The sequence below is a fragment of the Cricetulus griseus genome, chromosome 3, assembly GCF_003668045.3.
Source record: "Cricetulus griseus strain 17A/GY chromosome 3, alternate assembly CriGri-PICRH-1.0, whole genome shotgun sequence".
In the NCBI taxonomy this organism is placed as follows: Eukaryota; Metazoa; Chordata; class Mammalia; order Rodentia; family Cricetidae; genus Cricetulus; species Cricetulus griseus.
This window is the reverse complement of record NC_048596.1, coordinates 51,784,353-51,798,750: the sequence shown is the minus strand read 5'-3', so window position 1 is coordinate 51,798,750 and position 14,398 is coordinate 51,784,353. Positions and strand designations below refer to the sequence as shown.

Here is a 14,398-nt window from a genome sequence, read left to right as displayed (position 1 = left end):
TATTTGGTGTGTATGTATGTTTGTGCTTACACATCTATGTACCATGTGCATGCTTGGTGCTGGCCGGAGGTCAGAAGAAGGTGTCAGAACTCCTGGAACTGGAGTTATAGGCAGTTTTGAGCCACCTCGTGGGTGCTGGGAACCGACCTCGGATCCTCTGAAGGAGCAATAGGTGCTCTTAATCCTAGCCATCACCCTAACTCCCATATCTAGCTTTTGTGTCTCACTCTAGTTCAGGCTTGCCTGAATCTCACTGTGTAGCGAAACTGAAGCGGGCTTCCCAGTGGGGCTTCCCAATCGGGTCTCAGAGCCCTCGGTGTGGCTGGTTAGTCAGTAACTGTGGACTTCTCCAGCGGCCTCAGATGCTCCCTCTGACACTTGGCTATCGCGTGGCGCGCCCGCCTTTCCTCTGAGGGGCTGTGGCGCTTTCCTTCCCGCCAGTGTCCATGGATGAGCTTACTGCACAGGGGCAGCGTCTGCACCCACCCCCGCGCGTGCCCCGGTTCCACGCGGGAGTCCCGCTCCGCGCGCCCTCGCCGCCGTTTGCCGCACGCCCCCTGGAGGCTCTATCCCGGTTCCATCCCCGCCGGACCCGGCGCCCATGATCCTGGAGCTCCGCGGTCATCTGCGAGCACTCCAGGTGCGTTGTCTCCGCTGGCCACAGCGGGATGGGCCTGAGTCCGGCCGCCGGCGGGGAGTACGGGATCCGCCTCTCCAGGGTCCCATGGCCGCGCCGCAAGTTCACCGCGAAGACCAGCTGTACCCCGTCAAGTGACACCCAGCCTGCCACTGGAAAGTCAACCGTGTCCCACGCAGGTCTGCCCCGGGAATGGGGCCTCTCCCTCGAAGCCTTTCTGGGTGGTTCTTGTCCCAGTGAGTAGCCGCCTGTCAAAAAAGACTTGGCAGTTGCTTGCGTCTAACCTCCCCCACCACCCCTACCCCGCCTCCAAAATTTATGGAGGGCAAAGAAGGAAGGGGGCACAGTTCTAATCCTTATTTATTTACTGTATGTTTTGGAGACGGGGGTCCTTCTTGCTATGCAGCCCTGGCTGGCCTGGAACTCTGTATTTTGGTCAGGCTGGCCTGGAACTCAGAGATGTGCCTACCTCTGCCTGCAGAGTGTTGGGATTAGAGACATTCACTACCACACCTGGCTTCGGACATCATTCTAAACCGGAACACCCAGCCCACTTTAGGCTTGAGTTGATCTCTCATGGGGTTCACTTCTTCCCGCACAGAAGGCAGTTGTGTATTAAATCACACCCCTTCCCTCCTGAATTAGAGTCAGCGGGATCTCAAGCTCTGTTGGTCCAACTCCTGCCAAAGCGGTTCAAGAAAGACTGCGGGTTAAAACACTCCAGAAGCTTGCCTCGCGGGTAAGATTCATTCTATGAGGACTGGGGCTTTGGAACCAGAAGCCTTTTTTGAAATCTGTCTTAAAACACCCCAACCCCACCAGGTGATATCTGCTCCAATCAGCCAACAACAAACCATTGAGTAGCACCTACAGGGTAAGATTGAGCTAGGCTGTAGACCTGATGGCTGTTGGCATACCTTATTGAAGTTTTTACCCACAAGGCCTCTCTGCAGGCTCTTGAAAGTTGAATGGGTTTGTAGGATCACAAACTAACAAAAAAACTCAAGAGGCTAGTGCCGGGGTGTTAGGTTGGAGTGAGAGGAGGAGGTATCAGGCTTTTTGCATCTTATATCTTCTCTCCTATTAAAATTATCGTGCAAGTACCCCTTGCTGATAAGCATTTGAAAAGAATAACGAAAAAATAAAAAACAAAACCTAAAAGCTCTGATCAGTGTGGGAGGGGAGAATGAATAATAGAATTTATTTGGGAGTAAGTGCAAAGTGTACACACCTTATGGGAAACCAACAGTGCGTTCCAAGGACATGGGATAGAAACATTTAGAGTTGAAAAGAGGACAATGGAAATTGCTGTGAATCGATCATTTTTTGGCCTCAGATTTAATAAATAACAGTGGCATTTAGGAACCAGCAGGAAGGGTGGGTGGGGCCAATCCAAGTTGATCTCTTGCTGGGCAGGTGTCACTCTTTGGGGCAAGTTATGGCTTTGTGGAATTTCTTGTGGTAGCTCATGTCAATTGTGCATGGCAGCACTCCCTCTGGCTACATTTTGTTTGGATTTGAGACCAGGGGACTCTACTTTGAATGTGACACCTCTCACCTACACAGTTAGTTTTAAACAATTGTCAGAAAACCAGGAGGCAACAGGCTTACTGCATGAAAGTGAATGTCTTCATAGAATCAAGTTGGCAGGTGTGTGAGGGGTGTTCTTTCAATGACAGAACAGGAAGTGCTCAGATCTGAAGCCATTGGTCACACACTTTCCAACAGCTGTGGAATAATGTTGTTTGCAATGTGATTGTAAAATCATTTATAGAGAGAATCCAGTAATTAACATGGAGATCACGTCCAGCAAGAACAAAACAGAGCAGATTTCAACACCCAAGTTGGAGATCGAAGGCGAACTAAAAAGTCAAGAATCAGAGGTGCGTATCCCAGGAATTGATAGCATGAGTGCTTTAGTCTCTTGGTGACTGCAGACTGTATTGTGTTTTACTCTGTGTCTAATAAATGTCTGCACTGACATGAGATATTTATTGTGCATTTTCAAGGAGCTTTACTGAGGTGTATTTAGCACATATTTAAAATTGTAGATGTTTAAAATATGCAACTAGACACTTTTTGATGCTGTTAGAGCTGAAAAGAGAAAAATGGCAGTTCCTGGGAAGGATCTGACACGAGATTACCCCTTAGAAGACCTTTATCAGGAGAGAGAGCCTCACAACACGGGGAGGGGCAGCAAAGGTGTAACAATAAGTCTTTCCACCAAGCCACCCGAGTACTGTTGCCACGTGGGCGCTTTCTGCCTGGCTGAAGTTCTGCCTGCCGCCACGTTGAGGTCCCAAGTAACACACAGAGACTTATATTAGGTACAAATGCTGCTTGGCCAATGACTAGGGTTTCTCATCTGCTAGCTCAGTCTTAATTATCATAAATCTATATATTTTATAAGACTTATCTTATGGGATACCAGCTGCTGGTGTCTTCTCTTGCCAGGATCACATGGCAGCTCCAGAGCAGAGAGCAGGAGGAAGAGAAAAAGGGGATGACTTTCTTCTTGCCTTTGCTTATATATGAGTCTGCCTGCTAAGTCACTTCCTGCCTGTATCACAAGACTTCCTTTTACTACATTTCACAGAATCCTCCTTGGCTCCTAGTCCCACCTAACCTGCTTCTTCATTAGCCAACAGCACTCTATTCAACAGCCAGTAAGATAAACATATACAGAGAAGGACATTCTCCATCACATAGGACTTTGTGAGAGCCTGAGACTAGACATAGTGTCTTAACAGCAGCATGGTGAGGCCTTGGAGGGGGAGAGAGTGCTAGCCCTTCAAATCCTGCGAACAAAGAGGTTTTCTGACTCTGATAGGTTTTGGAGGTGTGTGTGTGTGTGTGTGTGTGTGTGTGTGTGTGTGTGTGTGTAAGCTTCATAGCACATGATCTATCTTGGCCCTGTCACTGTAACAAAGGGCACGGTAGCAGGCATCAGGTGGGACCATGCCTATTCTGCAGCTCCAGGGGATGAACAATGTGCTTTCTTATCAACCCTGGTCTCAGAAAGAGAGAGTTGCAGAGGGTTATAGTCTAACAGAGGGAGGGGAGGGAGGGAGAGAAGGAGAGAACATGAATGAGCCATCAAGGGGCTCTGTGATCTCACAGATAACATGTATACGGTTATGAGGCTCCTGTTTGTCATCCCTTCCCTGTTACCACCGTGACTCCATCGCCAGGCTGCCACCAGTCTGCTTTCCGCCAGCTTTAGATTAGTTTGCATTTTCTTAGCAAGTGTGGTCATAGTGCATGTCCTTCATTTTAAACATTTTATTACATTTATTTATGTATTTATTTATTGTGTATGGGGATGTGGGCTTGTGTGGGGGCCAGAGGACAACTTGAAAAAGTTGGTTCTTTCCTTCTACCCACGTGGATTCCTGATGAAACTCAGGTTGTCAGGCCTAGAGGCAATGCCCTTTACCCCGAGTGATCTTTCTGGTTCTCTAAAAGTGGATTGGTGAGATGTGAGGGTCAGCTGAAGACCACAGCTGTAACAGCTACTACTGGCTTTCACTATGACCTTGTGATCCTGTGCATTTAAATCATCTCTTTAGCAAAAAAAATAATCCTAACCACGAGTTTTACTTTCTCATTACATAACAGAACAACAACAACAAAAAAACCCAAAAACAAACCAACAGTCAGTTGAGTCTGTAGATCAATTATTTAGGGTTATAGAGATGTCAGCCATTCTAACATTTTCACAGGATCAATGCATGTGTCTCTAGTGTTAAAACCAAAGAGAATCCCAAGCTCTCCTTTAACATTTTTTTTATTTTACATTTTTTATTCGTCATACATACCAATCACAGTTCCCCATCCTCCCCCCACCTCTCCAAACCTCGCCTCCCATCCGCTCCTCAGAAAGGGTAAGGGCCTCCCATGGGGACTCTGGCACATTAAGTTGAGGCAGGACCAAGCCCCTTCCCTCTGCATCCAGAATGAGCAAACATAGGGGATGGGTTCCAAAAAGCCAGCTCATGCACCAGGAATAGATTCTGGTCCCACAGCTAGGGGCCCCTCAAACAGACCAAGCTACACAACTGTCACCCATATGCAGAGGGCCTAGTTAGGTACCATGCAGACTCCCCAGCTGTTGGTCTAGAGTCCATGAGCTCCCATGACCTCAGGTCAGCTGTCTCTGTGGGTTTCCCCATCATGATCTTGGCCCCTCCCCCGCTCATATAATCCCTCCTCCCTCTCTTCTTGGCTATGGATCTTTGCATATGATTCCATCAGTTACTGGTTCTATGATGACAGGGTAGTCACCAATCTGATTACAGGGAAGGCCAGTTCAGGCACCTCTCCACTATTTCTAGGAGTCTTAGCTGGGGTCATCCTTGTGGATTCCTGGGGATTTCCTTTTCACCAGGTTTCTCCATAACCCCATAATGGTCCCCTCTACCAAGATATCTCTTTCATCGCTCCCCTATTCTGTTCCTCCCCCAACTAGACCATGTTTTCCCTTTTGTTTCCTTCCCCTACACCCACCCCAGTTTATCCTAGAGATCTCAGCTATTTTCCCTTCCCAGGGCGATCCATGCAACTCTCTTAGAGTCCTTCTGGTTACATAGTTTCTTTGGAGCTTTTGGAGCTGTGGTTTGTAGTCTGGTTAATCTTTGCTTTACCTCTAGTATCCACTTATGGGTGAGTACATACCATGTTTGTCTTTCTGAGTCTGGGTTACCTCACTCAGTATGATTTTTTTCTACTTACAAGTTGCTTACAAATTTCATGATGTCATTGTTTTTTTTTTCAGCCAAGTAATATTCCACTGTGTAAATGTACCACATTTTCTTCATCCATTCTTCAGTTGAGGGACATCTAGGTTGTTTCCAGGTTCTGGCTATCATGAATAATGCTGCTATGAACACAGTTGAACAAGTGTCCTTGTGGTATGATTGAGCATCCTTTGGGTATATGTCAAGAATGGTAATGCTGTGACTTGAGGTACATTGATTCCTGGTTTTCTGATAAATTGCCATACCAATTTCCAAAGTGGCTGTAAAAGTTTGCACTCCCCCTCAGCAGTGGAGGAGCGTTCCCCTTACTCTACATCCTTTCCAACATAAGCTGTCGTCAGCCATTCTGACTGGTGTAAGATGGTATCTCCAAGTTGTTTTGCATCTGCATTTCTCTGATGACTAAGAATGTTGAGCAATTCCTTATATGTCGTTTGGCGATTTGAGATTCTTCCGTTGAGAATTTTCTGTTTAGATGTGTACCCCATTTTTTAATTATATTATTTGGTATTTTGATATCTAGTTTCTTTAGTTTTTTATATTTTTTGAGATCAGCCCTCTGTTAGATATGGGGTTGGTGAAGATCTTTTCCCGTTCTGTAGGCTGCCATTTTGCCTTATTTACCATGTCCTTTGCTTTACAGAAGCTTCTCAGTTTCAGGAGGTCCCATTTATTGATTGTTGCTCTCAGCATCTGTGCTACTGGTGTTCTATTTACAAAGCGGTCTTCTGAGTCCAGGCTCTCCTTAAAGGCTCTTTTCATAGGGCACTGCAAACATTTGGGTCAGATGTCTGTTCAAATGATGCTTCCAAAGATCTATTTATATTAACAGAGAACAGAATGGGTTGGTAATGGTTATGAACACTCAGATATCTTCATATTGCACAACACAAACATTGTCAGTTGAGCACCTAACAAGTCAGATCTGTTTTCAGTAAGTTTTATGGCAGTTTTAGGCAGAAAGTTCCTGCTGTCTTTAAGATTCCCCGAAAAAATTACCAAGACTTACGCTTTGAAAGGCGAGTTCCAGAATTTCAGGAGGTGACATGAGCAAATGTCAGGACCTTGTAATTCCCTATGATGAGCAAACTGGGGTCAGAATAGAGGAAATTGAGGCGGCACTGAACAGTATGGCAAGGAGCCCACAGCCTTGCTTCTCTGCAGTGCTTTGCCCAGCAGAATCCCAAAGGGTGGCCTTGTTCTTGCCCAAAGACTCTTCCATGCCACTGAGCAGAACAGAGAGAAAATACAAATGTATGTAAGCTGTATGGCCGTCAACTCCCCACACTGGCCTTGTATGATGTTCATACATGGTTTCACTCAGGTTCCTGTTTAGAGAGTTGTGACAAAGACTTGCTGTGACCTATCACTTCAAGCCCTGTTTTCCCTCACAGGTGTCTTTGACAGAAAACTTGTTAATCTGTCCCCTCTGTTCCCAGAGTCTCCATCCTTTCTCATGCCATCCATCATTTACATCCGAGTTCTGCTGCTTCTGCCACACTCACCTACCTGTTGCTTTACAAAGCACGGGTGGGTTAATGCCAAGGGAGAAGGTGAGATAACCACGTCTTGGTGTTGTAGCATGCAAGGTGCACCAGCTTCTTCACTTTTTCTTTTTAAAAATGTATCTCTGTTCTTTGAGAATCTAATAAGTGTGTACAATGTTTTTGGGTACTATCCACATTTTTTAAAGCACTGAATCCAGTTAGTACTGCTGGTATGTGCTTGTGTGTAGACCCATCCATTGTAGCATGGGCAACCTGCTAGGGGCCACATCCCTGACTGATGCTTGCTGGGGGCAGGGAGAACCAGCTCTTTTCCTGAAATGAGGTCTTGAAATTTGCTGGAAATAGATGTAGTCCCGCCTGATCCCCTCTCTCTTTTCATTTTCTGTTTCCATATGTCTGCTCCATGTTCATCCCTTGCTCGCTCTGTGCAGGTTCCTCATGATTGTCTACTTCCAGGGAACCTATGATTGTCTACTTCCAGGGAACCTCAGTTTTTTTGCTTCCTCCGAGACTTGGCCAGGTATTGCCAGGACAGCCCTGTTCTGCTCTTGTAAACATAGCATAGTTGTGTTCTTATAAACTAGATGTATGTATCCCCTCCAAAATTCACATGTTGACGTCTTAACCCTCAGCGTGGTTGTATTTGGAGTAAGGGAATAGTGAAGGTTAAATGAGGTCATGAAGTGAGGCCCTGAGCTGCTATGATCGGTGTTTTTGTGAGAAGAAACTCCAGGAAACCCTCTTTCTCTTTAGCTTCACCCCCCACTCTGTGAGAGCACACAACAGGGAAGTCATACGGGCACAGGTGAGGTGGTGGGCACCATAAACTGAAATAAGGGGCCTCAGAATGACACCTGCCTTGCTGCATCTTGATTTTGTACTCCACAGTCTGAAGAACCCTGAGGAAGTTAACATGTGTTGTATAAGGCATCCAGTCAGTGGAATTTGATCATGCCAGCTTGAGCTGACAAATGCAAAAATACATGGCTCTTCCCTTGAGACAGACCCTCATCACTCTGTCTGAAGTCTGAGTCCTAGGTGCAGTGTGGGCTCTGGCCCAGCCTAGTGAGTTCCCCAGACTATCACCCTTCCATACTGTCCCCATACTCTCAGGCCCAGCTTGATTACTGTACCTTGTACACCAGCCCAGGCTGCCCCAGCTGAAAGCGTTCTTGGTTACTACTGAATTGGAATCACTCCTGTCCCTCCGATCAAAACTCAGCACTGAGTGTCTGAAGGACTAACCTACCAACATCTCTTACCTGATCTGAAATCAACCAAGCTTCTACCCAACAGAGGCAGGCTAGAATCTTACGTCAGACATGCAACCAACAAAAGCTTACATGCCCAGGTCACATAATAAACAGTATGAAAGGACAAGACAATATGTGCCCTCTCCAGTCTAAATTCTCTAGTCCTATGGGAATGTTCTCCCATGAGAATTACTGAGATGAATCCCAGGGTACAAAATATAAAAGAACAATCATTTTCAGAACATAGGAATAAACTCCTGAGTGATGCTCAGGAAAACACAAACATGTGGCTGAGTGAAACAAAGACAACTCAGGACCTGAAAACTAAATTCAGTAGAGAGGGAAACACACAGAAGAAAACTCAAGCTGAAATGAAGATTCGATTGAGAAGATGAAGGCCCCACCCCTCCTCACTCTGCTTTTGATCTCCAACCCTCCTCCTATCATTTCCAGGACCCCTTTGATGGCGATTAACTAACTTTCTCTGTTGTCTTGATCTCTCTGCTAGAGTCTCACCACCAGCACTTCCATATATGCTGTTGTCTTTCCTTCTGGGAAAGGCCCACTCGAGCTCCTGGCCTTTGATAACCTGTGGGCCTTGTCTGCCCACAATTCTGTCTGCCACAGACCACCCCAGTAGGGTATGGGAATCCCTGGGATGAAGGTCCTTGAAAACTAGGTGGGTAAGAATTTGGTGGGGACAAACAGAAACAAACACAGAGGCTGTTAGAATCTGAGTGTATTTTGCAACTCTCAAGCATGGCTTTTTATACAGAATGAAACAGATATTTCTCAGAGGATGTTGTTTAGTGAAGCAAACCCAAATAGAACAGATGACATCATTGTCAATTGGCTCAGTAAAGCGCACACATCATCCAAGGCTAACCAATGCACAAAATCATCTAAGGCTAACTGCATATTTCTTAGATTAGGTTAGTAAATTTTTATGGTCAGTTATTGTTTAGCATCTATTACCTAATTCTTATGAATCTTCAAAATGTGAAGTTAAACTATTTTAATTTTTATAGAGCTTTCTTCACCATACACATAAGCCCACTTCTGATGACACATGTACAGCCACATGAAATTTTATTGTTAGGAAAGATTTTTTTATCATAATACTATTTTGTAATTTTTTAAATGATTTGAAAAGGTCTGGTTTTCCCGGAGATGAGGTCATGGCTAGTGACCCCATCTCAAGGGATGGTTTCTTATCTAATTCTCTCACTTAAAATCTCAGCTTAAGCTGTCAAGAACGTTTTGTAAATATGAAAAGAAAATAGAAGATCAAACAGAAATTGCCATGAGAACTACAGCTCAATATTTTGCTCCAGGCGAGAGTTCCACAACCAGTTCCAGGAGACCTCCTTCTTTTGAAGTTATCACCTCAGTCTGTGGAACTTGTCATACAGAATCTACTGGGGTGGGTGTGGCACCTGTCTCTAGTTTCTTACCTTCCATCTTCTGTATGAGAAAGGCTGTCACCTTCACCCACCTGCTGAAGTGATCTTCCAGGTTGTCCTGAGCTTTCTTCTTCTTGCCTTTGAGATCTCAATCTGAAGTTTGTAAGAGATCTCTCTTGACTGATCCTGTGACACAGAAGAGCTCAATTGTCACTGTCTGCTGTATCTCTGTCAGTGGAATTGCAATGCTGTATCTCTGTCAGTGGAATTGCAATGCTGTATCTCTGTCAGTTGAATTGCAATGCTGTATCTTTCTGTCAGTGGAATGGCAATGCTGTAACTTTCTGTCAGTGGAATTGCAATGTTGTATCTCTCTGTCAGTGGAATTGCAATGCTGTATCTCTGTCAGTGGAATTGCAAAAGTTTTTCATGACTGCTGTTAGATAAGAGCTAAGGAGGACTCATCATAGGAGCTGGGCAGCTCTGGGCTCTTTTTGTGTATGTGTGGGGTATACATGGGTGCACTGTCTTATATCAAGGGCTGTGTCACTGCCAGCCACTATACAGAAGTTTCTGTTTTTTCCTACCAGGTTACTAATGGGAGGGCATCATATACACCATAGATATGTGAGCAAGGATGATTTGTGTCCCAGATGGGGTAGGACAAGAAGGTACAGGATTTCATCCTACTCCTCAGAATGGCAAGAAATACAAGATTTAGGGATTGTTCATTTGGATCACAGTGGATGATTGTAGATAATTGAAAGTACAGAAGGTAAAGTGAGGACAAGAAAGGACTTCTCATATGTAAATTCTCTTGTGTTCTGTCAACACTTCAGGCTCCAGGTTTTATTACTGAGATGACACCTTGGTTAGGAGTAAAGTGTGGAGTATGTTCCCGTCATTCCCATTAATACACAAGCACAGATTTTGCCCCATTTTTTTCTGGAGTTAAGTATGTAGGATCCTGGTATGGACACATAGAGTCAGACTCCCAAATACTGTGTTCTACTGTGGAAGTGCTTACATAAGATTCTATTAGTTGCCAAACAAATAAATTTACCATGTAGTGGTAGGGCCCAAGGGCAAGCAGGTACAGCAGAGCTGGCATCACTCTACTATAGGTTTCAGATGCTGTCTGGTGACAGTCTCAGCATTTGGATTGGTGAAAGCCATTGTTCTGTTAAGAATACATTGTGAGGTTTTGATAAAAGGATGTTAGGTCAGACACAGGGCTGGGCAGTGGATAGCTTTCAAAGGGACCCAAAGTATCCCAAGATAATTTGGCTCTAACTTACATTTTCGCTCCCTCTCTCCTCCCTCCCACCCTCACCCCCCATCTCTCTGTCCTCTTTTGGAAGTTTCCTCTCCTAAGTGCTGCTTTTCCCCTCCTAGCTCTATCCGATTGCTCTGGTGTCTGGTCACATACTGCTAAAGAGTCAGTCTGCTCTAATAACTGACCTGGAGCCTCACCTTTGGAGCTCCTAAAATTGAAAGTGGCGCTCTTACTTTGTGGCCTTGCTCTCACCACCTGCTACCTGCCCCAGGCAGGAACAGACTTTCCACCCACTTGCTTGTTCTACACCCACTTGATTTATGCTGCTTTTAGAATCTGGGCACCTTACAAAGGACTGGGTTTTCTCTTTGGATGCCTGTTTCCGGGAGAAGGGCCAGATCTGGGTTGCATCCTATGCAAAGGAAAAACACAGCAGATGGCAGCAGGGGTTTGAAATCACAGTGCCTTCCTGAGTGAGCTGGAATCAGACAGTCAGGGTAAGGCACCAAGAAATGGAACACTGCAGTGTTGGTTGGGGTGGGAAGCCACTGGGAGGGTAGATATAAGTTCCTGCTGTTCACAAAAAGCTGGGGAGAGGGAATAATGGGACCTTGCAGGTAGCATGAACAACTGCAGATGACTCTCAGGTCTGTGTGAATGCCATTTAGTTTTCTATTTTACTACATTGTCTGGTGACAAAGTTGCAGATGAAAACATGTCCCCCAAACTCAAGAAAACGTATTTGTTTAATGAGCATAAGGGCAGTGCCTGCAGAGGCCAGAAGAGTGTGCTAGATGCCCTGGACTGGAGTGGTAGGTAGGTGTGAGCTGCTATGCAAATGCTGGGTGCTCTGGAAGGAGAGGGAGTGAGCTTAACCACTAAGCCATTTCTCCAGCTCTTCAAGGTAATGTCTTAACGTTTTCACTTCTTCTTCCTGACTCCCTGTTTCCTGGGCCACAAGGCTTGTTCAGCATCCTTGTTTCTCTAAGTGGGGTTTCATGAGCTTGTTTTTTCTGGTGTAGACTTACTTGGTCAGTGAGCACTGTGCCGTTGTCGTCTGGACATCTGTTCCAGGAAAGGTCAACCAGGATTCTTAACTGCTTGCTGCCATGGTGCTGTGCCTCCAGTGGGAATGAAACAGCCAGGTTTCCTGGAGGTCGTGGTGTTTTTGTTGTAGGGAAATGGGTTCCGAGAGAGAGCATCTATGGCACCCACTGGCTCAATAGTTTGGATAGAGGGGAGTGTCATGGGACAGGATTCTTAGGTCCTCAGGTCTGTGGTTAGGCACAGTGTCACAGAGTCAGTGGGTGGTTCAGAGGTGACACAGTAGCTCACCTGGGGAGGCTCGGAAAAACCACTGTCCTCTGCCTTCCCACCCTGATTAGCAGAGGTTGATGGCACTGACCTGCAATGCTTGTCTTTCTACATGCCCTCATTCTTCATCCGCTGGTGGCATGGAGGCCTATTACCGCCCTTTCGCCTCCTTTTATTGCTCCCTCCTCTCCACGATCTTCTCCCCCCCCCCAGTCTCTTACTCCCTCCTTCCCTTCTTCCTCCTTTCTCTTTCCTTTCCAGTGTCAAGACTTAGATTATTAATGGCTTTTAGGCTGTGGTATCAATGAAAATGGGCCCAAAGTCTTCTATAATACACACACACACACACACACACACACACACACACACACACACAATGACATGGCCTTAGCTTAGTGTGAATATGTCCACTCAAGGACATTACATCCAATAAGCTCTCTTATTTATGTGCAAAGGAAAAAATAGAAAGTCCATGAATTAACAATCTGTAAAAGATTGAGAGCAATTCAGTTCTTCACCTGCATCAGTATATGAAAGTTTTGAACTTGTGTTGAATTTGTAAAGATGGTTATAAAAATATCAGAAATCTAGACTTCTTTACTGACATTTAAAAATACTGTTGTCTGGGCTGGAAAGATGGGTCAGTGGTTAAGAGCACTTGCTCTTGTAGAGGACCCAGGTTCATTTTCCAGAACCCATACTAGGTGACTCACAAATAACTGCCTGTAACACTCCAGGTCCAGGAGACCCAGGTCCCTCTTCTGGTCTCTGCAGGCACTGCATACACACGGTACACATACAGTTAAGTAGGCACACACACATACACATAAATTAAAAGAAATACTGTTGTCCAACCCTTTTGCCTTTTAAGACAAAGGCATTTGTGTGAAAATGGTTTTGTTAATGTCGAGTTATAAAGAGAATCTTGCATGTATTTTTTGTTTGGCTTTTTGGGGGCCTACCATCCAGCTCCCAAATAAATATACGGAGACATATCCTTAGCTATGAATGTTTGGCCTTAGCTTGGCTTGTTTCTAGCCAGCTTTTCTTATCTTAAATTAATCTGTCTACCCCCCCAATTTTATCTTTCTTACATCTGTATCCACTTTCTTCCCTTCTTACTCTGTGTCTGTGTGTCTGTGTGGTTGGCCCCTGAAGTCCTCTTCCTTCCTCTCTCTTGTTGCTCCCTCTTTCCAGATTTCTCCTTGTTTATCCTCTCTGCCTGCCAACCCTGCCTGTCCTTGCTATTGGTTGTTCAGATCTTTATTAGGACCAACAGGTGTTTTAGACAGGCAAAGAATCACAGCTTCACAGAGTTAAACAAATGCAGCATAAACAAAAGTCGCACACATTAAAATAATATTCTCCAACAAATGTCCTTCACAGGTGAGAGCGCTCCCTCTGCTCTCGTCTGTTCGCTTGCTCTTTGAGCTTTCTGGGCTTCCCCACACCTCTGGACTATCTTTTATGTGCTGTTCTCTAGGCCCTTAGCTCTCACTCTCTTCATATACTCCCCCCTCCTGGGTTTTAGGAAGGGGTTATATCTACATCTCTCTCTTTCTGGTTCAAGAGCCAAGGAAAATGAAATCCATTTGTGTGTGTGTGTTTATTGTATTTTTATTTTTGAGATTATAATATAATTAAACCTTTTTTCCTTCCCCTTCCTCCCTTAAGCCTCCATGTACCCCTTCCTGCTCTCTTTCAAACCCATGGCCTCTTTTCTTTAATTGTTGTTATATAGATGCATAGATATTCATTCATAAGTATATAAATACAATCTGCTCAGTCTGTATAATATTTCTTGTATGTTTATGTTTCCAGGGCTGACCATTTGGAATTGGATAGCAAATTCTCTAGGGTGCTCTCTTCCCTGGGGAAGATGATTTCTCCCTATCTCAGCATTCTTAGTTGCCTGTAGTTCTTTGGGTTGAAGTCTCCGGGCTTTTCCCCCCTTCCACGTTAGTTTGTCTGTTGGCGCCCTCCATGTGCAGGTCATGTTTAAGTAGCCGTGTTGGTGAGACTATGGTTCTGAGCATTAGGTGCAGGACCTGTATTGCAGTTGAGTCAGTTGGGACTGGGCTCCACAACTCTACATTTTGATCAGTTGTGGTTTTCTGTAGTGGCCTCCTGTTGAGAAGATCAGTGCCCTCGACGAGGGATGTGGGTATAATCGTTTTTAGAATGTGCTTAGTGATGTTACTGGTGTGCCATGCTTCATTGATGCCCATGGGAGGCCTTACCCTTTCTGAA

The 14,398-nt window shown here is 45.2% G+C and overlaps 1 protein-coding gene across 1 annotated transcript in view; it reads left to right on the top strand.

Moving 5' to 3' along the window:
* Nucleotides 1–668: 668 nt before the first annotated feature.
* Nucleotides 669–14,398, top strand: part of Plaat5 (phospholipase A and acyltransferase 5) — a 32,629-nt gene continuing 18,899 nt past the window's right edge. Inside the window, exons 1-3 of the mRNA XM_027409189.2 lie at nucleotides 669–816; nucleotides 1,283–1,376; nucleotides 2,412–2,520. Of these exons, the coding sequence (XP_027264990.1) occupies nucleotides 669–816; nucleotides 1,283–1,376; nucleotides 2,412–2,520 (351 nt within the window). The remainder of the gene's footprint in view (nucleotides 817–1,282; nucleotides 1,377–2,411; nucleotides 2,521–14,398) is intronic.